This window comes from Elephas maximus, chromosome 7 (assembly GCF_024166365.1).
Source record: "Elephas maximus indicus isolate mEleMax1 chromosome 7, mEleMax1 primary haplotype, whole genome shotgun sequence".
NCBI classification, from domain to species: Eukaryota; Metazoa; Chordata; class Mammalia; order Proboscidea; family Elephantidae; genus Elephas; species Elephas maximus.
The window spans coordinates 49,164,012-49,189,347 of record NC_064825.1 but is presented as its reverse complement, the minus strand read 5'-3'; the positions used below and the strand labels follow the sequence as shown (position 1 = coordinate 49,189,347).

Genomic DNA, 25,336 nt, shown 5'->3' with positions numbered 1-25,336 from the left:
GAATCCTCCTTAACTCTCTGAGAGAATTTACGTTAGACATGAAAAAGACTTCCTTGGAGTTTGGAGTGAGCAAAAGGAAGAGTGTGAACAAGTATTCGAAGGAGAAATTCTGAGCTCTGAACCTGACAGGTCCAAGACCCTTCAGGACCTGGATTTTTCCCACCTCAGGCACCAGCACATCAGCTCCCTGGCCCACCACACACTGTGGGCTCCCACCTCTTTGGCCACCAAAAACATAGGATGAGTAGGAAATTGCCAAATATAAAAACAAGGGAGGGTGCACCTGGCAGAGAGACAGCATCTGCAAAGGCCTAGTAGTGTAAGAGAGTGGATGGGTTGGAGAAACTACTACTGTCAGAGCATGATGCAGCTAGAGCACGGTGGGGAAATTCACCCTGATGGGTCAGCAAGTGCCAGGTCACCAAGGGCCTTATAGGTCAGCTTGAGTGCTTGGACTTGATCCTGCAACCAGCTGTGTTGGTGTAATGGTTAGAACACAGACTATGGAGCCAAATGGCTTGGGTTCACATCCTGGCTCTTCCTCTTAGTTTTGTGAACTTGAGAAAGTTTATCTGTAAAATGGGCATGTTGATGATGATGATGGCACCTTTCATAGGGTTGTTACCCTTGAGGGAAGTCAGAAAGCAAGTTGGTAGCCGAGGAAGGGCCCCAGGGATGGAGAGATGTGGATGGGGTCACTGAGAGGAGTTTACAAAGTTATCTTTGGGAGAACTAGCTGAATTCCCTGAGGGAGGTTCAGAATTTCCCCTCAGGCAGCTGCCCATAGGAGAAGGGGCTAAGAGGGGATAGGACTCTGGGTTTGGGGCTCTGCTGGATTTTCACTGGCAAAAATCCCTGTCCTGGTGTCATGCTCCTCGTTGTACAGACGGGTATCCATGGCCCAGAGAGGGGCAGGATTGCCAAAGTCACCCAGTGAGTTCTGACCCCGGGGCCTTGATTCAGGATCAGGACTCATTTCCAAGCTCTGGCTGAGTTGAATCCCAGCTATGAGGCCAGCCTGTGAAGGAGGAATTCAACAATTCTCTGCAGAAGGGGCTGAGCAGAGAATGAACTGAAGTGCCAAGACCCCCTCTGACTCTAAGATGGGCAGGGAGGGCTTCCTGAAGGAGCACCACATGGGAGACTGGAATTGTCCAAGGGGAGACCGATCAGGAAACCTCAGAGAGAAAGCACAGACAAGCTCCAAACTCAGGGTCCCAGAGCGGCCCCTCTCCACCCTCCCCCATTCTTTCATGTGGTCTTCATTCAGCTCATGGAGGCTGGGAACACAGGGGAGTGCCCAGGCTATGAGAAGACAGATGCAGGTGCAGACTGGGACAGACTGGGACAGCATGGGTGATCAGGACAGAGAGAATCCCAGAGTGTCCCAGCCCAGGAGGAAGTGTGTAGAAAAGAGACCTTCCTGGGAAGGAAGCTGAAGGGGGAGCCTTGAAGGATGAGAAGGAAGATGAGGGATGCAAAGGCTGTTCAAAGGCAGCAGGGGCTAGGTGGCGAGGTCCATTAAAAAAAAATCAGTTTCTATATTTGTTGAGGAAACCCTGGTAGCATAGTGGTTAAGTGCTACGGCTGCTAATCAAAGGGTCGGCAGTTCAAATCCACCAGGCGCTCCTTGGAAACTCTATGGGGCAGTTCTGCTCTGTCCTATAGGCTCGCTATGAGTTGGAATCGACTCGACGGCACTGGGTTTTGGGGTTTATGTTTGATGTTTTGAATAGATGATATATTTACGTGGTTTAGTAAAATCAAAAAGGGTAAAAAGCCTTCCCACCTAGCTGCCCAGTACCCACCCTGTCCCACCCCAAGACACCCAGTTATTACTTTCTTGTAAATCCTTGTATATGCAAATAGGAGCAAGTACATCATCTCTGCCCCACATTTACACATGGCGGCATACCATCTGTATACCGCTCTACCCTTGCTCTTTTCATTTAATAGCTCTTACAGTTCTTGCCTTACCAGTACATTCAGTACGTCCTTATTCTTTTTTTGTGCTGCATGGTCTTCCATTGTACATGTGGTTAAATGTATCTAACCACAAATTAAAGGATAGGTTATTTTTCTCTTTGGCTGTAAGGAGCAGTGCTGCAGCAGACAAGCTCAGGCATAGGTCATTTTGCAAGGGGGCTAGTGTAGCTTTAGGGCAGCTTCTTAGGAGTGGAATTGGTGGGACAAAGAGTATATGTAATTGTCATTTTGGTGCCATCCACAGGGACCTACCACCAGGGGTGTGTGAGAGGCCCATTGCCCCACAGCCTCACCAACCCCTACAATCCACAATTCAGACCTCCTGATATTTTCCCAATTCAAGAGATGAAAAATGGTATCTCAGTGTATTTGAATTTGCCTTTAATATCTTGCAATGAGTGAGAGTAAGCATCTTTCTGTATGCCCAAGAGACACTGGATCTTCTGTGAATGGTCCATATCCTTTGCCCAGTTTTCTGTTGGGTTGTTGACCTTTCGTGTTACTGATGTCTAGGAACCCTTTATATATTACGGAGGTTAGTCCTTTGGGCCACGAGTTGCATTTCTTTTTTTTCTGATTTATCACTTGGCTTTTGATTTTGTTTACAGAATATTTTTTAAAATTATTTTGTTGTTGCTGTTGAGAATATAACACAGCCAAACATACACCAATTCAACAGTTTCTACCTTGCTATTTAGTGACACTGATTATAGTCTTCACATTGTGCAATCATTCTTACCCTTTTCTGAGTTGTTTCTCCCCCATTAACATAAACTCACTGCCCCCTAAAGTTCCTAACCAGTCTTTCCAGTTGCAGTTGTCACTTTGATCCCATAGAGATAGTTCTTAAAAGAGCATAATGCTGAAGGCAGACCTTTTTTCTAGTTAAGCTAAACTATTGTTTGGTTTTAAAAAGACTTCAGGGGATATTTTTGGTTTAAGGCTTAAAGATGATCTCAGGGCAATAGTTTCAGTGGTTCATCCACCCTCCTGTGGTATATTTTTTGCCGTGCAGAGGTTTTATTTTTATGTGGTCAAATTTATCAAGTGTTTATTTTATGGCTTCTGGATTTGGAGTCCTAGTTAGAAAGGCCTCTCCCACTCCAAGGTTACAAAGCAATTCTCCCATGCTTTTCTCTGGTACTTCTATGTTTTGTTTTTTAACATTTAAATCTTTGATCTGTTTGGAATTTATCCTGGTGTGTTGTTTGAGTTATGGCTCCAACTCTGTTTTTTCCCCAGATGGCTGGTGCTTTAAGCCAGCGATTTTTCTGGGGTGGGCGTAAAGGTCAGCTGAGGGGAGTAAGGCTTGGCTGTTGAGGGTCAGTAGCAGAGGGGTGAGGAGAAGGGCCTGGGGTGGCACCGTGGGAACTTGGTGGACAGTCAGAGTTGGGGGCATCCACTGGTGACACAACATTCCCAAATTTGTCATCTGTGCTGTGTGACTTTGAGCAAGTGTCATCCCCTCTCTGGGCCTAGAATATTATAGCTGGGAGGGGCCCTTGATATCACCCTGATACTGGGGTTGACTGTGAGGGAAGAGGCTCCCAGCAAGAGGGGGCTGCCCTGTAGGTGGATGACCATGAACCTGGAACCCACTCATGCTTGGCCAAAGTGGGGAATAGGGGTGCTGGCAGCACAGTTTTCTATGTCCTTAGAGTGGGCAGGTGGGAAGGCAGAGAGGGGTGGGCACCTGTTTAAAAATACCCACTGGAGCCTGGCACGGCAGGTGGGGGTGGGGGCAGGCCCTCTGCCAGTGTTCCGGATCCAGGAATGCTGGGGCTGCTGGGGGCGGGAACATCATCAGCTGCCTCAGGACTGTGGGCCCGGCTCAGCCAGGACCATTCTAGGGGCACCCCCTTCACCTACCATGAAGCAGGTACCCTTGTCCTCTCCTGTGGAAAACCAGGGAAGCCAGAGTGGGCAGACCACACCCTCAAGGTCTAGGGCTGGCACCACCCTGGATTTCAGGCGAGTGAGTCCCTGTCCTCTGGGCCTGGAATCCCCATTCATCAAAGAGGATAACTGGCCTTCCCCTACCTGCCTCCTGCTCCCTGCAACCCTTACCCAGGCCCCAGTTTGGAGTAGAGCTGTAAAGAGAGATCTTAAGGTCATGCCTCTTCCCCCTTTACAGATGGGGAAACTGAGGCCAGGGAGGGGACCCTGGATTGCCACCCCACCTTTGTTCTTCCTGGTTTTCCTAGGCCTCTGGACCCTCCTCTCTGCCCCCAGCCTGGCCTGTACCAACTCCCCACCCCCACTACTGGGCCCCAGTGGTCAAATTCCAGGGCTGCCATTGCCATGGCAACAGCTAGAACATGGGCCCCTCCCCTCAGGGTTCTCTACTAGGCCCTTGTCCAGGAAGAGGGCAGAGAGGGCCTCCTGCCCCTGGGGGACTGAAGGGGTTGGGGGGGATGGTGGAGAGGATGGTGGAGACCCAGCTGGTTTCTCATTTGTTTTCTGAAGGAGAAAATGGGAAAGGCACAAAGTGCTGCCAACAAACACTGCTCTGTTATCCCAGAGAGAGTGAATGGGAGGGAGGTGGTCACCTGGGCCGGGGACAGGTGAGCCACTCAGAAAGCCTCTCCCAACCTAATAACTGGAGAATCACCCCACAGAAGGGTCTAAGACCAGTGGATTTTAGAATGGGAGGGGGATCCCAAGGTCACAGTCATTCAGTGCTAAGGGATGCACCCTAACTTGCCCCAAAGTGGAATGAGTGAGCTCCTCAGCCCTGTGGGCATGCAAGCAAGGGTTGCTGGAGGATGCCTGCTCTGCGAAAGGGCTTGTCTAGTGGACCTCTGAAATGACCCTTCTTCCATGAATCTCTGCTACAGTAAAACCTGCAAAAGATGGAACCTGCGTAAGGCGGAAACCAATCAGAGAAGGAAAACTCAATTTCCACTAAGAGAGAGCAATAGAAAAGTGGTAAGACTGCACCCTGTCAAAGGTGGAAAACTTACAAGACTTGGAAAAACAGTCCCATCAGGTTTCAATTCTTACAGCTTTCACTGTATTTCATATTAACAGTAAATATTTATTGAGTACTTTCTTTGTTCCAGGCACTGTGCTAAGTAAGCTCTTTATATTCTCTATTTTATAGAAGAGGAACCTGAGGCACAGTTGTGGGCTTCACGGAGATGCAGGTAGCCATCAGTGGAGGGTGATCTCTGGCCTTGCCCTCTGTCTTAGGCTGGGTTCTCTAGAAAAGCAAAATCAGTGGAGTGTGTATATAGATATATAAAGAAAGAAATTTATCTCAAGGAAATGGTTCATGTGGTTGTAGAGGCTAGCAAGTCCCAAGTCTGTGGGTCAGGCATCAGGCTGGAGGTTTCTCCCGACTCACGTAGCTGCAGGGGCTGATGGTCCGAAGAAGATCACCTGGTCAGACGGCAGGCCACTGGCTCACAGGCTGCAGAGGCTGACAAATACCAAGATCAGCAGGTAAGCTGCTAGCTCAGGTCCCAAGAGCTGGAGGTCAGATGATGACGAGCCAGATGTGGAATCCATAGCAAGAGCCTTGCTGAATATCTATTTATATACTGGAGGCAGGCTCCACCCCCAAGAAAACTCCCTTTGAAACTATTGTCTGCTCATAGCACATCTCATCATGGAGTTGATTATATCATTACATAACTGCCAAACTACATCATAACTGCCAAACCACTGAGAATCATGGCCCAGCCAAGTTAACACACAGCCTTAACCATCACACCCTACTTTTTCCAGGAACCCTGCCCACTGCTACCATTCTGGTGTATTTCTTTCCAGGCTTTTCTCTTTGCATATATAGAAATGTCTGTGATGTTGAGATGGTTCAGTATGTACAGCTCTTGCTTTGTTCATTTAATATGACTCCTGAACATTTCTCCATAGCATTCAAAGATCTCCATAAGTACCATGACTCACTCGACCACCCTCTGGGGTTGGACGTTGAGGTCGTTACCAGTTTCCACTGTTGTGAGGAAGGCTATGGGAGCAGATTCCTCATGCTGGGAGCCTGGGGTGCTTTCTGGGTTAATCCGTTAAGCTAGAAGGTGCCCCTCTCTCTCCTGGGACTATGAAATAGTTGTGGCTTTCCTGACTCCTCTTCCACCTGGGGCTCCCTAGGGACTTGTGAAACCTTCATCAAGGTACTTAACTGCCCTATGCCTCATCGTCCTCCTCTGTAAAACACGGAAATAATAGAGCCTGCCCAAGAAGTTTATTTTGAGGTTAGATATCTCTGAAGTGCTTAGTAAGCAGCACACAGGAATCTCTCAATAAATATTAACTCCTGTTTTTATGCTTTTGTTCTCTTCCTGTCCTCAGGCTCAGCGAGGTTAAGTAATTTACCCATAGTTCTAAGGCAAGTCAGTAGGAGAAAGAGGAATTTGACTCCCACTTCTGCCACCTCTTAGTCTTGAGACCCTGAGCAAGTTATGGTGCCTCACTGAACCTCAGTTTCCCACAGGGCTTCAAACTGGATTGTTCTGGTTCAAACCCCTGCTGAGAATTTGTATTTCTAACAAGTTCCAGGCAATGCTAATGCTGCTGGTTAGGGACCAATTCTGAGTATCAGTAGTAGAGCAGTGGTTCTCAAAATTTATTATATGTAAGAATCACCTGAGGATGCTATTAGAATGTAGATTCTGATTCAGTATATCTAGGATGGAAACGCAAATTCTCAGCAGGGGTTTGAACTGGAAAGAACCAGTTCGAAGCCCTGGTCTCCCCATAGAGTTGCTGTGAGGTTCTGATGAGATTAGGCTCTGCAAGCATTTTATAAACTGTCAACTGCTAAATGGTTGCACTTATTGTCAATTATCATGACAACAAACCTAGAGAGACCCTGGGTTTCAAGGCTGCAACTCAAGGCTGAGGTGCTCAGGGGAGGGGAGTGGGCAGATTTAGGTATCAGAACAGCTTCCTGGAGGTGGTGGCCCTGCCCTAGGGTCTCAAGAGAGTGGAGCCTAGGCCTGGTTCAGTTTGACCTTCAGTCAGTCTTTTTGCCCACCCTGTACACAACACATACACACACACACCACACATACCACATACACACACACACACACACACTCAGGTGGCTGAGGCTGTCTAGGCAACAGGGCTGGTCACCAGTAGCTGCAACAGTGCAGTAATGCCTAGAGGCCAAGGTTGCAGCATGGCCCAGGCCAGCCTCCTGGAGGCTAGGGTCGGGGAGGGGGGTGGTCTTTGAGCGGGGCATGGAGACTACCTTAGTTCTGCCCAGCCTAAAGGAGGGTCTTCCTTGGGCTCTGGGAGGGGAGCTGACTGGGTTGGGCCAGAGTCACTACTTGCTCCCTCCTGGGATTGTCCTCTGGGTCTTGGAATGGGGTGGGGGCAGAGGAGATGGGGATCACAGTACCTACCAGGTGGTTGGTCAAAATATAGTGGAAACACTCCAAGAGCCTATTTCTAGCCTCAGCTGACTGCCTGCTGCCCTGGGGGTCATGAGGTGCTCTCCTCTCTGCCCCTTAGTGCCCCCCATATGTAAAGTGGGAAGGAATGGTCCCTTCTCTGCCTCTCCTTCAAGGGAGGATTGAACCGGGACATTTTAAACTTGTCATACACATTCGTTACGCTGATACTTGCTTTCATCCATCCACTAATTCATAAATCTGTAGTGAGCACCTATGGACCAGGCTCTGTTATAGGCACAGGGTACTACTGGAACAAGGCAGAGGTACCCCTTACCTTTTGGAGCTCACAGACTTCATTATGTATCCTCTAGTACCTTGGGCAACCTGCCCGAGGGCAAGAGTAGCTCGTGTTGTTAGGTGCCATCAAGTCAGTTTCAACTCATAGTGACCCTACATACAAGAGAACGAAACACTGCCTGATCCTGCGCCATCCTCACAGCTGTTGCTGTTCTTGAGCCCATCGTTGCAGCCACTGTGTCAGTCCATCTCATTGAGTGTCTTCCCCTCTTTCACTGACCCTCTACCAAGCATGATGTCCTTCTCCAGGTACTGGTCCCTCCTGATAGCATGTCCAGAGTATGTGAGATGAAGTCTTACCGTCCTTGTTTCTAAGGAGCATTCTGGCTGTACTTCTTCCCAGACAGACCTGTTTGCTCTTCTGGCAGTCCTGTGTTGAAAATAGGAATGAATTGATTGGGGAGTTGTCACAGAGCAGTTTTCTCAGTGCTGGAGCTGTAGTGAGGACAGTTATTGAGGAAGAATAGGTCAGGGAGGGCTGAGGATTTACAGGCGGCTTCCTGGAGGTGGCAGAGCTTAAAAATTAGGTGGCATTTGAACAGCCAAGAGCAGGGAGGGCAGTCCAGATAGGGGAAAAAGCTTGAACAAAGGTGTAGAACTGGAAACAAGCCTGCTGTTGAGCAGGCAACAATGAGGAGAACTGCCTGGCTGGATGTAGAAACTGGCAGTCAGATTAGTAGGCTAAGGGGGAGCTGATAACACCTCAAGCTTCCCCAGGACCTTGATGGCCTTCTGAGATCAATTTCTGGCACTGCAATAACTGAGGAAGGTGGTACCATCCCCAGCATTGTATCTATAGCTCAGGCAGGCCCTACTCCCTCCTCCCTGCCTCTCAGCTCCCTGGGGCTCTGGCCTGAGGCTGGCCTGGCCTTTCCCAGGGTGCCTAGTTCACAGTCCAGTGAGTCATCTTCCGCCTCAAAGGCAGAACACCCCAACCACACACAAACAGAGTTGCCCTCCCTTATGCATGGATAGAAGGAGGGAGGGAACCGGAGGGGCTGGAAACAGACCCTGGATAACTTCCGTTCCCACGATCCCTCACCCCGGCATCCGTGCACATTGAAGAAGTGAGTGAAGGCAGGGAAGGGAGGCTTCTATTCCGGAGCACCTACTGTGCAGTAGTGTTCACTTTCACTTTTCAGGTGACGAAACCAAGGCTAAAGGGAAGGGATGGTCACAGCCAGAAGGTGCCAGGCACTGGGCCCAGGGACCATACGGGCCCAATTCCCTCTGCAGTGTTCTCTATTGCTGAGCAAGCTTTAAACATTTTTAATGAAATAATTTTTAGAGCTGGGAGGGGAAGGCCCTGGGAAAGTCACCTCATCTACAGGTTCTGAGCCAGGGCTGGGACTGCAGGGCCATACCAATACCGTGGGCAGAACCGTGTGTGTAGGAGTTCGATTAGTAAGTAGCTGGTGAGTGTGTGTGGATGGGTGCATTTCCTGGGAGCCCCTAAAGTGGAGATGCTACTAGCTTTAGCAAATCCTACTCGAAGGCATCGTTAGATTCCCAGTGGTAACCCTGATGCCTCTCCTCCACACCCAAAGGTGGGGCATCAGGTCCCCTCAGACTCAGATGTGGGACCCAGAAGATCTGAGTTTCGGTTCCTCTGCCTTAAAGTGGGGTGACAGTCCCAGTTTCCTGGTCAAGGCAGACACTGAATCCAGAACTCACTGGCTCCTCGGATGTTTTTCACATCTGCTGGGGTTTGTCTATCCACCTATCCCCCGCCTACCTCCTGCTTCCGGCCGTTATCCATGATAAGAAAATTTTCCTTCCCAGACTGGAAGGTCCAGCTGTATCTTCTTGAAATTAAGGAGGGAGGAGGTGGGGAGAAGAAGGAAAAAAAAAAAAAAAAACACTGGCGTTAAATTCAAACCACATGCACCACAGCCCCTGCCATGCGGCCCTCTGCTGCCGCCTGTGGGCGTCTGGAAGGAGTGCAGCTCCGGGAGCCTCAACTTCCTGACTGAATCCAGAAGGCTTGATTCTGACACCGGAAATGAGGAAGGTTAAGCTGTCCGTCCCCGGTCTCTGAGCGTGATTTCACTCCTACCACCTCCTTCAGGGATCCTGGTGGGAAGTTTAGAGTCCAGCTGCACTCTTCCTCCTTTCCCATTTATTTACAGAGGAGGGAACTGAGTCCCAGAGTGAGAAGAAACTTGGCTAAAGTCACAGAGCAAGGCAGTCAGTCAATAGGTATGTATTGTGCACCTACTGTATGCCAGGGACAGAGCTGTGAACAAGAGATTTCTGGCATCTGTCTTTATGGACCTTGCAGGCTGCGGGGTAGAGACAGCCAGTGAGACATTCTCATTTTCACCTGTCTCCCAGTTCTCCAGGGAAGAGAACACAGCCCCGCCTCCTAATTCAGGGTGCTCCAGGCTTGGCTTGACTCCTCATTTATGTGCTCTGTGACCCTAATGAAGTCACTCAACCTGTCTGATATGCCAGTTGCTTGGGTTCAAATCCCAGCTTTGCCATATTCCGGTTTTGCCACATCCTGACTTCATAAACCTCTGACAAGTTGTTTTACTTCTCAGAGACTTTGTTTTCTCATCTGTAAAATGGTGATAATAGTAATACATAACTCAGAGGATTGATGTGAGGATTAATAGCGATACTACATGAACAGCACCTCGTTAAATGTTAGTTCATCGTTGAAGCAAGTCCCCACCAAGGATATGGGGATGCACATCATTCCTGGAGGCCCAGGAGGGGGTCAGGAGTATGCTGAGTGGCAGTGTTTCTTCTGGGCCTGAGCCCCAGCATAGGGAGTGAGCTGCCACCTCCATCTTTCCTTCATTGATCAGGAATGGCTCTGGGAAGGGACAGTGAGATTTTCCAGGGCTGCTCAGGATGTGGTCCCAGCTGGACCTCTCTGGGCCAATAGATGAGGTCTGAATCTGCAGAAGTCATCCCCTTGTTTCTCACATGAGGACATTAAGGACTCTGGGTTCATAACCCAGGTCTGCCACTTACTGGCTACATAACCATGGCTCCTTAACCTCTCAGAGCCTCAGTTTCTTCACCTAAGTAGTTCTCACTCAGAGTTTTTCATACAATTGGAGTCAGATAGTGTCTGGGCTGGAATCACCTTAAAGGCTTCCTCACTCACAAATCCGGCAGTTAATGCTGGCAGTTGACTGGGGCCTCATCTGGGCTGTCAGCTGGAATATCTACACCTGGCCTCTGTATGTGGCCTGGGCTTCCTCATGACATGATGGCTGGGTTTCAAGAATGAATGACCTGAAGAGAACAAGGTGGAAGTACATGGCATTTTTATGGCCTCGCCTTGAAGTCACATCATACCACTTCTGTTGTACCTTATGGTCAAGACAGTCACAAAGATCCACTCAGTTTCAAGGGGAGGGGACTTAGACCTCATCATGGGAAGACTGTCAATAAGAAGAGCTTGTGGGATAGAAAATATTGTGGTAGCCATCTTTGAAAAATACAGTCTGCCATACCTCCCTCAGGTGATTATGAGGATAAAATGAGACAAAACGTGAAGTCCTTAGCCCATGCCTAACCTCAATAAACATCTATAGCTATTTTTATTATTATTATTCTTGAAGTTGTCCCTTCACTTTCCACCTCTTCCATAGAACCACGTGGACCACTGCCCATAGACTGGCTATGCAGCCACGTGTCTGCAGAAGACCACTGACAGAAGGGCATACAGAGACACAAAGATGAGTCCCCACAGATGGGATCCACGCTGTGTCGCTCATACTGTAGTCCCACCTCCAGTGCACACACAGTCAGGTACACAGACCCACCCAAACAGGGCAGTGTCACTGTGGCAGGAAGGTCCTGAGGCTCCGTAAGCCCTTACTCTCTCCTTCCCATTCCCAAAGCACGTTCCCCAGAATTACAGGCCCACTCAGAGCAGCCAGTCCTGGGGGAGCCTTTGTGGCATGGACGCTTTGCTTCCAGCTGTCTATGGAGCCTGGGAATGCTATGGCATCTTGAGGGGCTCCCCTTCCAGAAGAGAGGGTATATAGGAAGCAAGACGTGGCTTTGGCAGGCGAGGAGAAAGGACAGATGATGGGAAGGAACTCAGACAGGAACAAATGGAAAGACTGAGGCCCCAAGAGGTAAGGTGGCTTGCCCAAGGTCTTACCACCAGTAAGTGGCTGAGCCCAGATTTGAGCCCAAGCTGTCTGGCTCCAGTCTGTCCTCTTAGTCTCTACACCAAAAGCCCATCTTTTGGAACTTTCATCTCATTGATGGACCCGAGGATGGTAGAACCCCTTAGGTTGGAATATCCAGTACTGACTGCATGCTCGTGAACACCAGTGAGGTCAGGAGCATCAGACAGTCCATCTGGGCCATTAGCCAGGGTTTGTTTGGTTCCCAGGGAAGAAGATCCCCCTTGATCCCAGCTTTGCCTGCGGATGGCATTTTGTTTTCCATCAAAAACTTCCTGGGTCAGGGGAACTTGGTCATGTCACTATCTCAGTAAAAGTGAAGCTGGAGAAAAGCAACTCAGGCAACCAGTACACCAGGGAGGCAAGGGAAAACTGAGCTGAGGGCACAAGGCCAAGGGAGGTGGGATCTCCCCCCACCACAAGGGGAGATGAAGACATGGGCTCTGGAGACAGCCAGCTGGGCTCTACTACTAGAAGCTAGGTAACATCTGTGAGCCTCAGTTTCCTTGTTTGTAAAATAAGGGAGTAACAATACTCAAGCATTTGGTATAGGGCTCTTGGGGGATTAAAGTAGCCAGGGCTTGCAAAGCATTTTGTAGGGTGCCTGGCACATGAAAAGTACTCAAAAAGCATTAGTGAGAATGGGGAGTCTAAGATTATGGCATTCCCAGTGTTCCAGTTTGGGAGTTCTGAGGCCCAGACATCTCTTGGCAAATATTTATATGGAGCTGTACAAATGTAAAAGGCTGAATACCCCCACCCCACCCCACAGGCGTCTGATGAGACCAGCTGCCCCAGAACCTGCATTTCTTCATGACCTACGTTACACTTGTCCTTTGTTCTTCAGTTTCTTCATGGAAGGAAGCTTACATAGACTGAGGTGCCCAGGCGGGCAGGAACCTCTTTTCTTCCCTGTAAACCCCCAGCACAGTGTTTGGCATCTAGTAGGGGCTCCAGAAATATTTGTTGAACTAATCAACAAACAAATAAAATATCCAATTCGCTACTCATCTATCACATCATATGTCTGTGGATCCATTATGTATTCATCTGTCATTCTTTCATCTCTCTTCATTTACTTAGCCATTACTCATCATCCACCCACTTGTCCATCCATATGTCCAGCTCTTCTCATCACTGATCCCCCTGCTGGTCCAGCACCAACTGCAGGACCAAGTAGCCCCCAAATAGTGTCCAGATGCAGGTGGTCTTGGTGGGGCACATAGTAGGCAGTGTGTCCAGAGGCAAGCAAGTAGGGCATTGTGCTTTCCTCAGAGATGAGGCAGTTGTCAGCAGACTGGGCGTAGGTAGGTGTTCCCCAAGACTGGCAGAAGGGTGGTCCCACAAAGCTGGGAGTGTCCAGCCTTTCTTTCCTAGAGCAGGGTGGTGGCCTTCTAGGGCAGAGCTCCTTTTCCCCTTCCCCTCTCCACTGGGCCAGGGGGAGGGGGAGGGGGTAGAGAGGGGTGTATGTGTTATGGTGGGGTAGAGGGTATGGAGAGAAGAGTTGGGCAGGACTTTACTAACCACCCTGTACATATCCAACAACTCTTCTGAGCCAAACCAACTCCAAACAACTGCAGATACCCAAAAGGAAAAAATAAATCAATGTCCGCGGTGGGAGCCCAGAGGAACAAATAGAACCAGATCTGCACAGGGGTGCCCTGGCATACATGGTGCCCCCAGCACACCACCCCCCCCCCACAGCTCCCCTCGCCCTGAGGGGCTCTGATGCCTGTGTGCTGTTGTAGGGACGATCCCTGAAGACCCTGATTCAGCAGCTGTATACTCCTGTTCCTTTTCTCAGCTTCCTTTCATTTCCCTGCCCCCACCAGCTCCCAAATGACAGAGGCTGCCCCCCTTGTTGCCATAGCAACAGGCTCAGATCTAATTAGCCATCCTTAATGAAGCAGCAGCAGCAGCAGCGCCTTTGGCTCTAAGCCCCACCCCTTTCCCTGGCAGGGCCCTCAGGTGAACTCTGCTTTCCAGGCACCCACATGCCTCAGGATCTCTTGACCTCAGGACCATGTTCAAGCCTGTCTCCTCCAAGAAGCCCTCCCTAACTGCCCCTCTGCCCAGGCAGAGATGACTCCCTTCATTGAGCCCCATGAGACGAACCCCATGCATTGTCTGGGAGCTCCTGGAGGCCAGCCAGGGTAGATGGGTTTCTGTAGGGCCTGATCCCACTGAGGTGATGAGGGAGTGGATGCACCTCACTATTTAGCCTGAGCTATGTACCACCTCCCCACCACTCAGAGGAAATGAAGGCCCAAGATCACGTAGCACGAGACAGAGTCAGATGGGGAAAGAGGTATTCCACGTGAATCAAGCAGTGGGCCAGGTGCTAGCGTGGGCTTTTCTGTGGGACTGGCTATCTGGACTGGACCACGGTGCGTGCCCATCCTCCCTGCTCAAACCATGGCTCAGTCAGCTGGTCTGGCTGTTCCAAACTCTGCTGCCACATGCCCAGCCCCGAGAAGAGGAAGAGGAGGAGCAGGCCATGCCCCCAGGAAAGCCCACAATCCTGGTTGGGAGGTTAAGAGGCAGGTGAATTTCTTGGTCCAAACTGGGGACAGAAGGGGAAAGGCCTTGAGGCTGTCCTGGAGGACCTTGGCTTCTGCCTCCCAGGGTCAGAAGGGGCTTGACAAGGACCCGCTGCCCCAGAACGGGACGAGGTAGCCATGCAGGCTCTAGGCCTCAAGGGCTCTGTGCTGCCAGTGCTTCAGAATCACCTGGAAGGTTTGTTAAAGCACAGGCTGCTGGGTCCCACCCCCAAGTTTCCGACTGAGCATGGGATGGTGAGGCTGAGAATGTGCATTTCTGACACACTCCAGGAGATGCTGAAGCACCCAGGGACCGCATTTTGAGAGCCACTGCTGTAAGGGGACCAGAAGAGGGGTTCGTGCAGAGCACACGCTCATGCCTTCAAACTGACTGAGCCTTTCCTCTGGGCCAGGCCTCTCGTGGGGCCCAGGGGAAACAGATGGGTTAATTGATGGTTCATTTGTTTATGCAACACAAACTTAGGCACCTGTCATGTACTGGGCTCTGACTCCCCAGTGCAGCCCCTGGGAGCGGCCCCACCTCCTGTCTGTGTTGCAGTCACTGCTCTGGGATTGGCTGCCATGTGGGGTCCCACTGGTTTTCATCTTGCTGCTCTCTCGGAGTTCTCAGTGCCTGTTTATCGTTGGCTGTTTGGGCCTGTCTGCCGGGGAGTTAAAATTTTCACGTTGGGGCTTTTGGTCTCTGAGGAGGCCAGTGCTGCCAGGGCCCATGGCTTGCCCTCTCAGGAGTTATAGGGAATCACATGCCGTTGGCCAGGTGGGGGGTGTGGACCCAGCTGCTTGAGGGCTGGGATGGGGGGTGGGGGGAGTGGGGCAGAGCAGGACAGGGGATGGGGAACAGGGCCACAGGGATGTCTGGGAAGCCATGCAGGAAACTGCATGAGCTGGTTTGCCTCTACTGGGTGACTGCTGAGCATGTGGGGTGAAAGAAGGGAGGAGGAGGAGTTATTTGGAACCTGTTTATTAGCTAGCTCCTACTGTGTGCAGAGTGCTGTGGCTTACAAAAGGGACATGGACCCTGCCCTACAGTCTCCTAGGAGGAGATGGGCATCGACTTAGTCATTGCCCAAATGTATAATTACAAACTGTTAAGGACAACTGAGAATCTTTGGAAGCACAGAGCAGGTGCACCTGACTTAATCTGGGGATCAGGAGGGCTCCCTGGAGGAGGTGACATTTGAGTTGAGACTGGTCTAAAAGGAAGGGAAAAGGCAATCCTAGGAAAGGGAAAAGCATGGGCCAAGGCCCTGAGGCAGGAGAGAGCACGGTCTGTTTCTGGAAGTGAAGGCAGATGTGGCTGGAGCATACTGTGTGAAAGGGAGTGAGAGGTGGACTGATGGGACTGGGCTGCGCAATGGGGTCGGGATGTCTCCACTGTGAAGTCCCCTGGGAGTGCCGGTTTGGAGAGGGGATCATTTGGAGGCATGATGATGAAGTCAGCCAGGGCTGAGGCAGAGCAGCGGGCCCCCCAGTCGGCTGCAGGGTGCATCAGACAGCCCAGGTGAGGGTGGGAGCTCGTGCAAAATGAAGATTACCCTCCACCCCAGTCCTAATGAAGTAGGTATGGGCTAGGTTCTGGTGTCACTGGGATTTGGGGAAGCAGGCCCTGAGGATCCTGCTTAGAGACATCCTAGACCAACAGTCTGGTGGGGGGAGGGCAGCATAAGTGCCTCAGCCCTCCCCAGCCCCTGCCAGGAACCCTCTGGGACTATTTCAGATAGAAGACACAAGCCAGGCCGGGTAGGGTGGGGGTAGAGATGACTCAGGGTGGCCCTTTTCATGCCCTACCCAAGTGTCCCTCTAGAGCCTCCAGAGATGTATGTTGTTGGGTGCCTTCAGGGCCATTCCCATTCATACTGACCGCATGTGACAGAGTAAAACTGCCTTATAGGGTTTTCTTGGCTGTAATCTCCAGGTCTTTCTGGGTGGGTTCAAACTGCCAACCTTTCTGATAGCTGAGTGCCCGCCAACCTCTCAGCTACTGTGTGCCACCCAGGCTCTTTCCAGAGATGCGTATGTGTGCCTGGACATGTGTTTTGGTCTCTGTCAGTGTGGTAGTAGTGTGTTGAACACAGCAGTGCTCCGGAGTGCACAAGAACATGTCACTGTGTGCGGTACTGGTGGGCCCCATGTGTGTCCGGTTTCGGGTGTGTATGGGACTATGTTGGTATGTGTGCACTTGGGTCTGAGTCACGTGTGTATATGGATCAAGGTCTGAGAGCAGGTTGCCACGTACATGTGTATGTATGTGCGTACCCCGTGTGCGCCTGTCTCCTCAGTGGGGACCTGGGTTTTGTGTGTGCCTGTGCTGGGTACAGGTGTGTACAGAAACTACGTGTGGCAGCATGTGCTCGCCTTTGTCCACGGGTATGCGCCAACTTGTGTCCTGGGGGTAGGGGGGTAAGTCCTCGACTGGATGCCGTTGTATGGGGAAAAGGTGGTTGCCAAGTTGGGTCGCTCTGGGCGCGTTGGGAGAGATGGGGCCGCGCGGGGTGCCGGGGCCGAGGGCGCTCCCCCGTCCCCCCCCTCCCGCAGCGGCGCCGCGCGCGCCAGGCTCGCCGGGTGCACTAGCTGCGCGGAGGAGGCTACAGCGTCGCCGCCAGTCCGCCGAGGCGCTTCGGTCGACGCTGGGACCGTTACCGCGACCGCCGCCGCCGCTGCCGCGCCGAGCCGCCGGAAGGGAGCGAGGGTGGGAGGGGGCCCGCTGACCCGCATCCCGCTGCCGTCCCGGCGCCCCCGCCCCCAGCGGCGGGCCGGCCGCATGCTGCAGATGGTGAAGACCCTGGCCCAGTTCACCATCGCGCTGGAAGAAATGCGCGATTTGGGCCCGGCCGCTGCCTCCGGGGAGCCCGCCCGGAGCAGCGGCGCTGACGCGGAGGAGCCTGTGGAGGCCCAGGTACAGAGGCGGAGGGGCAGCCAGGTCAAGGCCTAGAACTCAGCCCACCCCGGATTGGAGGAGGCATGGGGAGATGCTGGGGCCCAGGGCCTGGAGCTCAGATCAGGCACTCCAGCCTGCTGACCACGGGGCTGGGAGCACTGTGACCCATGATGGGGGAAGGGAGACTGAGGGAGTTGTGAGGAGCCCCGGGCAGGGGGTGGTGCGGCTGGCAGGGCGGCTGGTAAAGTGCTGAGGTTTGGCGCCACCAGGATGCAAGCTCGGGATGGCATAAGGGCTGGCAAACCCAGCTAGGGTAGGGGGCTTATTCCCTGAGACCCAGCCTTGCAAGGTCTAGGGGAACTCAGCTGATCATATGGGGCAGGGTGGGAGAGAGACTGCCCCCAGGGAGATCCTGGATCCACAGGCTGGGGAAGGGGAGCTTTTCCCAAGTCTCTAGAGGCAGCCCTCAGGTGTATCTATGTACTGGGGGTATCCGATTTTGCTCCCCCCTCCTTGCCATCCTCTCCCTGCTGCCAGACCTGCCGGGCCATGGAGGTGTGCTGCCATCGGAATGGTGGTGTCCCCATTCCTGGCTCAGTGTGTGTGCCCCTGTGGGGGAAGGGGAACCTTCCAGGGGCTGTTTCCCTGCCTTTGTGTGTCTCTCTGGGCCTAGACTCTTGTTTGCTCAGCTCTCCCGGGCTCCAGTGGGGGCTGTGGTTCTGTGTTCCTGCCTGCGCTATGGTGTGTCTCTCCTTCCACTGCCTCAAGCCTCTGGGCTCAAGGGCCTGGCTCTCAGCTGGATGTCTCAGCTGCATTTTTTGTTTCTTTGTAGGGTATCGCGGCCTATACAGCTCATGTCTGTGTACGTGTGTTTCTCTTCATGCTGTGTATCTCTCATGGTCTCAGTCTCTGGGCCATGATGCCCCCATCAGACTGGGGCTCTGTCTCCCTGCTATACCCCTCTCTCCCCATACCTCAGCACTCTGTGTATTGAGGATCTGGAATGGAGCTGTTGAGGGATGAGGGGCTCAAGGAGGCAGACCTGGGTACAGCTGGGCCTACAGGGCTATCCCATCTGGAGCAGGTGGGCCTGCTGACCTAGTGGACAGCTGTGTTGCCTGTCTCCTGCTTCCAGGGCCCTGTCCCCCCTACCCCTGCATACACTCACACCCATGTCTGGGCACGTGCAGGAGAGTGTTCAATGCAGTGACAGGGAGCTGGCCTTGTTTTCCGTGCCTTCACCTGACAGCTGAGTGACAGCCCACTGTGCTTTTAAGCAGGGGAGGAGTTCGGGAAAGGCAAGCATTGCAGCGTCAGCCTCCCCGAGTTACCCTGGCCCCCCTGGGCACCAGGCCCAGTGCCAGCCCTCCCTCCCTCAGGAAGCCTCCCTGATGATGACCCTCAATGTGCCCAGCTGGGCCTGGCAAGGGTGGGGATTATGGGTGGAGGAGGGTGGCTGTGCAGCCGAGGGCTGAGCCTGGCCTGGTCTTACTCTCAAGGACTGATGCAGACAAATAGCTTTGCTGACATAGAATAAGAATGGGCACTGAGGACCCACCGTGTGTGGAGAGAGCTGCTCCACCCCCCATCTGCCTGCTTTCACAGTGCTGGGAGGGAGGTATTAGTTCCATTTTCCAGAGGAGGATGTGGGAACCTAGGGTGGTTAGGTGACAACCCCAGGTCACACAAGCATTAAGAGCAGAGCCAAGGACCCGGTGGCCCGAAGCTACCCTGTCATGCTGGGCAAGAACTCTGGGTGCTGGGGCCCCAAGACACAGCATGAGTGGTTGAAGGCACTCTGGTCCCAGCTCTGCTGGTCACTGGCTGTGTGACTTTGATCAAGGTGTGTCTCCTTTCTGACTCTTGATTTCCTGATCTTTCAAGAGGAGACGATGACATCTGTATTGCAGAGCTATGAATGTTTAGCTGAAATGAGGCCATGTCTGTGAAGTGCTGCAGTGTCTCCTGGAGACGGGATGGTGGGGAGACTGGGAGGCTGGGCCTTTTCTTGGGAGGCCCTTCTGGTCCTTGTTGCTCTTCTAAGCTCTCCATCCTAGGGTGGGTCCAGCTCATGCTACCTCCTACTGGAAGATGCCCTGATTTTTAAAGGCCCCAGAACCACTGAAGAGAGATAGTCTGGTTTAGCTGAGGGCTCTGAGGTAGAGCCTGGTGCCTTCTCACCCCACCAGAACAGCACAGGGTGGGGCAAACCAGCCTCCTCTCCTCCCCCAAGGGGGAGTCATTCACACGCACACCCCTGAGTTCCTAGAATAGGAACCCACTTTTCTGAGTGTGCCTCATTGTAGGACAGGTTTGAGGGACAGGCCTGACCTCCAAGTCCCCAGGTCAGAGGGAGGGGGACCTCGAGGTAGGCAAAGCACAAACAGAGCGGTAAGCAGTGGCTGGGTCAGGCAGGCACTGACCCGGGGCATAGCAGTGACCAGGACAGCCCCACTAGTTGAGTCTCTACCCTGAGGGTCACCCTGGGTAGAGATCGGAGGGATGGCACGGACGTGGACGCCCACCTTGGCACTGGCATGTGCAAGGAGTCCTGCTCAGATCTGCGGGTCTTGATGACTGGAGCTCGAAGCAGGGCCAAGTCCAGAGATGCGTGGGCCAGGTTGAGGCCTGGGATGAGGGTGGAGAGGAGAGAGTAAGCCTCAGAGATCTGGGGCTCAGAGGGCTTAGTGGCTTTGTCCAGGGTCACTCCAGAGTCTTCAGGAGGACAGGGAGGAGACCTGGGAGTAGAACCCCTGCCAAGAAAGAAAGGCTGTTGGGGCTGTTGCCATCTGGGAAGGCTTCCTGAAAGAGCAGTGGGCCTGAGCCAGTGGGGCTGGTGAGAGAAGGGCAGTAGTTAAGCTCAGTTCCAAGGGATTGAACACAGAGGGGGTATCCCTAGGCTGGCTTCCAGCAAAGCTTTCCCAAAGGGCAGGGGTCTTCCTGACAAGGATGAGCCTCCTATCCCCAAGGGTGTGGGGACAGAGGCTGGACAACCCCTTGGGGGCTCTGTAATTCAGATCATCAGACCCAGCCACCTGCCACACTGTACACACCACGTACACACCAGGCTCTGCCTTAGTGGCCCAGCCCTCATCAAGGTTCCTCCAAGTGCCCTCATGGGCCTCTACTCTTGGGCTCTGCCTCCTCTTGGGACTCGAGATGTCTGTGCGCAGACCGCTGTGTCCCCACCCTTCCGTGGATATGCCTCCCCTCTGACTGTTCCTGTGGTGACCGGGCTCTTGTTTCTCAGGATGAAGGCAGCAGTGCCTGGATCTCTGCCCTGGCGCTGGTGACTTGGATTAAGTTACTTTGCTTTTCCATGCTTCCTTTTCCGCATCCATATAATGGGAAAAATAATAACACCTACCCCACAGGGCAGTTGGGAGGATTAAATAGTGTGCGTACAATGCTTAGAACAGAACCTGGCACATAATAGGGTTCAGTTAACCTTTTTAAAGAAATAATTGGGATGCAGCCTTGTCTGAGGGTGGCTGGGCCCTGACACAGTCTGACTGTGTGACCTTCAGCACCGACTTCACCCTTCTGGGCCACAGTGTCTTCATCTGTAAAGAGAGCAACAGTTTCTATTCCCAGGAATGGTGTGGAGCCCAATCAGGTGGGGCATGTCCCCAAAACACCAAGCCTGAAGGTGGGGGCTCCAGGGCTGGCAGCTGGAGTTGGGCGTAGCCTGGAGACATTCTTGTTTGCAAATGTAAAAGATTATTTGTTTTTGCTCTCTAAGAAACCTTTTCCAGAGCCCAACAAGGGGGTAAAGAAGTAAACAGAGATTTACAGATCTGCCAACAGCCATGGTGACGGAAGTGGGGTGGGAGGGTGAAGGGCAAACTCTGTGGGGGTGGTGGGGGGGTGTTTGAGATGCAAGGGGAGGGCATTGCCAGCAGGGGGACCACTTGAGCCAAGGACTGGCACAGTGGAGGTCCACCATGCATTGGGGAACAGCCAGGAGCCCTGGGTGGCAGGAAGGCATGACTTGAAGGCCAGGGAGGGGGTGTGCACGGCCCCTCTGGGCCCCAAGTGGCTTCAGGTAGCATGGGCACGGGAGTGAGGCACTGCTCACCCTCTGCCCCCTGTCTCCTCAGGACATGAGGAAGCACGTGACCATGACCCTGTTGGACACCGAGCAGTCGTATGTGGAGTCACTGCGCACCCTGATGCAGGTGAGGCTCATGGCCAGTCCATGTCTCGGACACCTTCAGAAGAGCGGGAACAAACCCGTTTCATGGACAGGGGGCCTGTGCTAGAGAGGAAAGGGGAATGACCAGGGCACACCATTCCACCATGGAGAAGACCCGCATGCCTGCCCCAGGGGAGGAGGAAGCCCTCTCCAGGGCAGAAGACAGGAGCCTCAACAGGCCAGGCCAGGCCTCCCCGAGGGCTCCCTATTCCCACAGCCCCTCCACCTCCACCTGATAGCCCTGAGCCTCAGCTCTGTGGACCCCTCTGGTGTGCCTCCCCCACACCATTTCATTCATTCATTGGGGAAACGTTTTTTCAATGGAATTAAATGTTGAGCACCTACTGTGTTCCAGCCCGTGTTCTGTTCTAGATGCAGGAAGCTCACAGTCCTGCTGAGGACACAGTTGAGTATACGGGGCTCTCTAGAACCACCTAGATGTAGAGTCAGGGAAGATTCCCTGGAGGAGGTGCCGAGACCCAAGTTCTCAGCAACAGGAACAGCATGTGCAATGTTGAGTAAGAAAGGGCCTGGCATGTTCAGAGGTCCGTATGGCAGCACAGAGCACGAGGGGTTGGTCTCACAGTGAAGCTGGGGTAGCCAGCAGGGACCACATGGTGGCACCTTGAATGCCAGGAGAAGGGTTTAGACCCTACCAAGGGCACTGGAGAACCAGGAAAAGGCTCTGAACAGGGGACATGTGTAACCTGATTCATGTTTTACCAAGTGTGATTACTGGGAGGGTGGGTGTCACAGAGAGAGGCTGAGGCAGGTAGAGGCCACCACTGAGGTCAGGCGAGGGAGGAGAGGCCAGGAGCAGGGTGAAGGCTCCAGAGAGGGAGAGCTGCGGACAGATATTAAGGAGGTGGACTGGTCAGCCAGGCATGGTAACTGGCCCAGTGTGGGGGATGAAGTGAGGAAGCCCAGAATGATGCCTGGTCTCTGGGCCTAAGAACCTGGGCACTGGAGGATCCCTACCTGGGAAAGGTGGGACACAGCAAGGAGCAGTTCTGGGGCAAGCTGGTGAGTTCAGGCTCAGATGTGTGGGGCCTGGGGAGGCCCAGGAGCCTGGATGCACATGTAGGCCTGGAGCCCAGGATGGAGAGTGTGGGTCTGGGCTGAAGTGAGACCTGGGGGCCCCCTGGTTGAAGATGAGCTTGCTCAGGCCTCCTGGGCAGAGTCAGGCGAAGGGCAAAGGCTAGAGCTCTGGGAAACATGGTTCAGGAACAGACAGAGGACTCATTCATTCCTTCATTCACTCATTTGCTCCACCAGTCCACACTGAGCACCTTTGCATGGCGGGCAGTGTGCTCTGCACGGGAGGTACAGCAGTGGGCATGAGTGACAAGGTCTTGCCTCCTGAAGCTCCCAGTTTATGTCTGAGACCAACAGTAACCAGGCAGCAGATCATGAATGATAATATAAATAGCGATGCCAAACTACACGGAGATGAGAACGCAGGATGGGGGTCTCCCCAGGTGTGGGGTCAGGAAAGGCTTCTCTGCTGTTGGGGGAGGTTTAGCAGAGACCTGAACGGCTGGTAGGAGTTAAGGAGAGCCCAGAGGGAATCATTCCAGACTAGGAGTCTGGAGGGGGCCTGGAGCAGTCAGGGCACGGAGAGGGGGCCAATATGGCTGCTGGAAGGGAGGAGGGCTGAGCGAGGCCGGAGCCAGGCAGGACCGGAAGCAGCACCAGGCTGTGCAGGGCCCCAGGGCTGCTAGGCAAGGAGCCAGGCTTTGCTGTAAGCACAACCGGAAGTCATAGGAGCGACACAGCCAGAGTTCCATCTTTAAGGAACCCCTCCACCCTGGCCACCAGGCAAGAGTAGACATGCAGGAGTCTGAGAGGAGTCCTATGCCATCTCCTAGGTGAGAGATGAAGGCATTGGGATCAGACAGCCCAGGTTGAGTCGCTTGCCTGCTTGCTGGGTAATACTAGCCTAAATCACCTTGCTTCTCTGAGCCTCGGTGTTTTCGTCTGCAAAATGTCGCTAATAACATCCATCTTTCAGGGAGAGGATTAAAAGGTGATGATTCGGTTCGTGCCTCATTCAGACAGGAGGCAGGAGCGTGGGGGCAGGCCAGGCCTGGGCGTGTCTTTTCCCCTGGAATCTCCCGGGCCTACCCAGGGTTGCAGACATGGAAGACGCAGAGCACCTGTGGGCCGAAGAGCAGAGGCAGGATTGTGCTGAGGAAACCAAGGACTGAGAGTGCCGTTGGGGGAGGTGGAGGTGTGCAGGAGGGTGTCAGCTGAATCCCAGGACTGTCGTTCCAGGCAGCCCTGGAATGCTGTAAGAAGAACTGAGGTTAAGCCAGGGGTCAGGAGCACAGCTCTGGAGCCAGACTGCCAGTGTTCAAACTTAGCTCCATCTGCTGACCAGCTATGTGTGACCTGGAGCAAGTTACATAACCAATCTGTGCCTCAGTTTCCTCATCTGTAGAGTGGGGATAATAATGGTACCTGCCTCACTGTGGGGACCATGGTCTTAGGGAACATAGAGCTCAATTGGCATAACATAGATTATAAAGAAAATGTTCTGCATTCTACTTGGGTGAGTAGCTTCTGGGGTCTTAAAAGCTTGTAGGCAGCCATCTAAGATACTCCACTGGTCTCACCTTGTTGGAAGCAAGAGAGAATGAAGAAAACTAAAGACAGAAGGGAAAGATTAGTCCAAGGAATTAATGGACCACAGCCTCTACCAGACTCAGTCCAGTACAACTTGATGGTGCCTGGCTACCACCACTGACTGCTGTGACAGGGATCACAGTAGAGGAACCTGGACAGAGCTGGAGAAAAATGTAGACAAAACTCTAACTCACAAAAAAAGACCAGACTTACTGGCCAGACAGACTATGGCTCCCAGACATCCTTTTAACTCACTAATGAAGTCACTCCTGAGGTTCGCCCTTCAGCCAAAAATTAGACAGGCCCATAAAACAGAACGGGACTAAAGTGGCACACCAGCCCTGGGACAAGAACTAGAAGGCAGGAGGGGACAGAAAAGCTGGTAATAGGGAACTCAGTGTGAGAAGGGAGAGTGTTGACATGTCGTGGGGTTGGTAACCAATGTCATAAAACAATACGTGTACTAATAGTTTAGTGAGAAGCTAGCTTGTTCTGTAAACCTTCATCTAAAGTACAATAATGGTAATAATGATACCACCTGCCTCAGTGTGCAATACCCCTGGTCTTTTCAGAACCCCACCATCAGGTGAGAGGATTCTGCTGAGCTTTACTTTCTCAAGTTTGTTTTGTAAAATAATCCAGACTTATAGAAAAAATTAATATAAATTTTACTGCACCATTGTATATACCTATGAGTTGGAATCAACTCCAAGGCAATGGTTTTTGTTTTTTGTTTTGTTTTTGCTTTTTTGAAAGCCTCTCTGTCACCTGTAGTTACAGTTCAGACCAGTAGAGGGCGACCTCTCATAAAGTGTATCAGCTGCGAAGCATGGCTGCTTTTGTTCAGGGAACAACACTGGATACAGATTTGAGGTGAAAAATAGGAATTTTAGTCACAGAGTAACCAGCAGATCCACAGCTATTAAAATGACATTCAGATAATGTCACTAAAATTATCCAATGACCTCCTTTATGGCTTCCCGTACCTATATATCCTTTTAACTTACTATATCATCACCACGTGTAATCTATTCTAAGACACATGTTCTTCACGTTTTAAACATCTTCGAGATCGGAGTTCGTTATAATTGACGCCATATGATCATTTAATTGGCAGCACCTTTTTTTCCTAAAAGATAAATAAAAGTAATGATGCATCTTCAACTTAATGAAATGTGTTTTATTTTCTACGCCTTTGTTCTGTTTGATCTGCTTCATTC

The 25,336-nt window shown here is 52.3% G+C and overlaps 1 protein-coding gene across 2 annotated transcripts in view; it reads left to right on the top strand.

The window, feature by feature from the left end:
- Window positions 1-25,336, top strand: part of ARHGEF17 (Rho guanine nucleotide exchange factor 17) — a 65,433-nt gene that overhangs the window by 19,239 nt on the left and 20,858 nt on the right. For both annotated transcript variants that reach the window (XM_049889902.1, XM_049889901.1), the window contains one exon: window positions 21,397-21,474. In XM_049889902.1, the coding sequence (XP_049745859.1) occupies window positions 21,397-21,474 (78 nt within the window). The remainder of the gene's footprint in view (window positions 1-21,396; window positions 21,475-25,336) is intronic.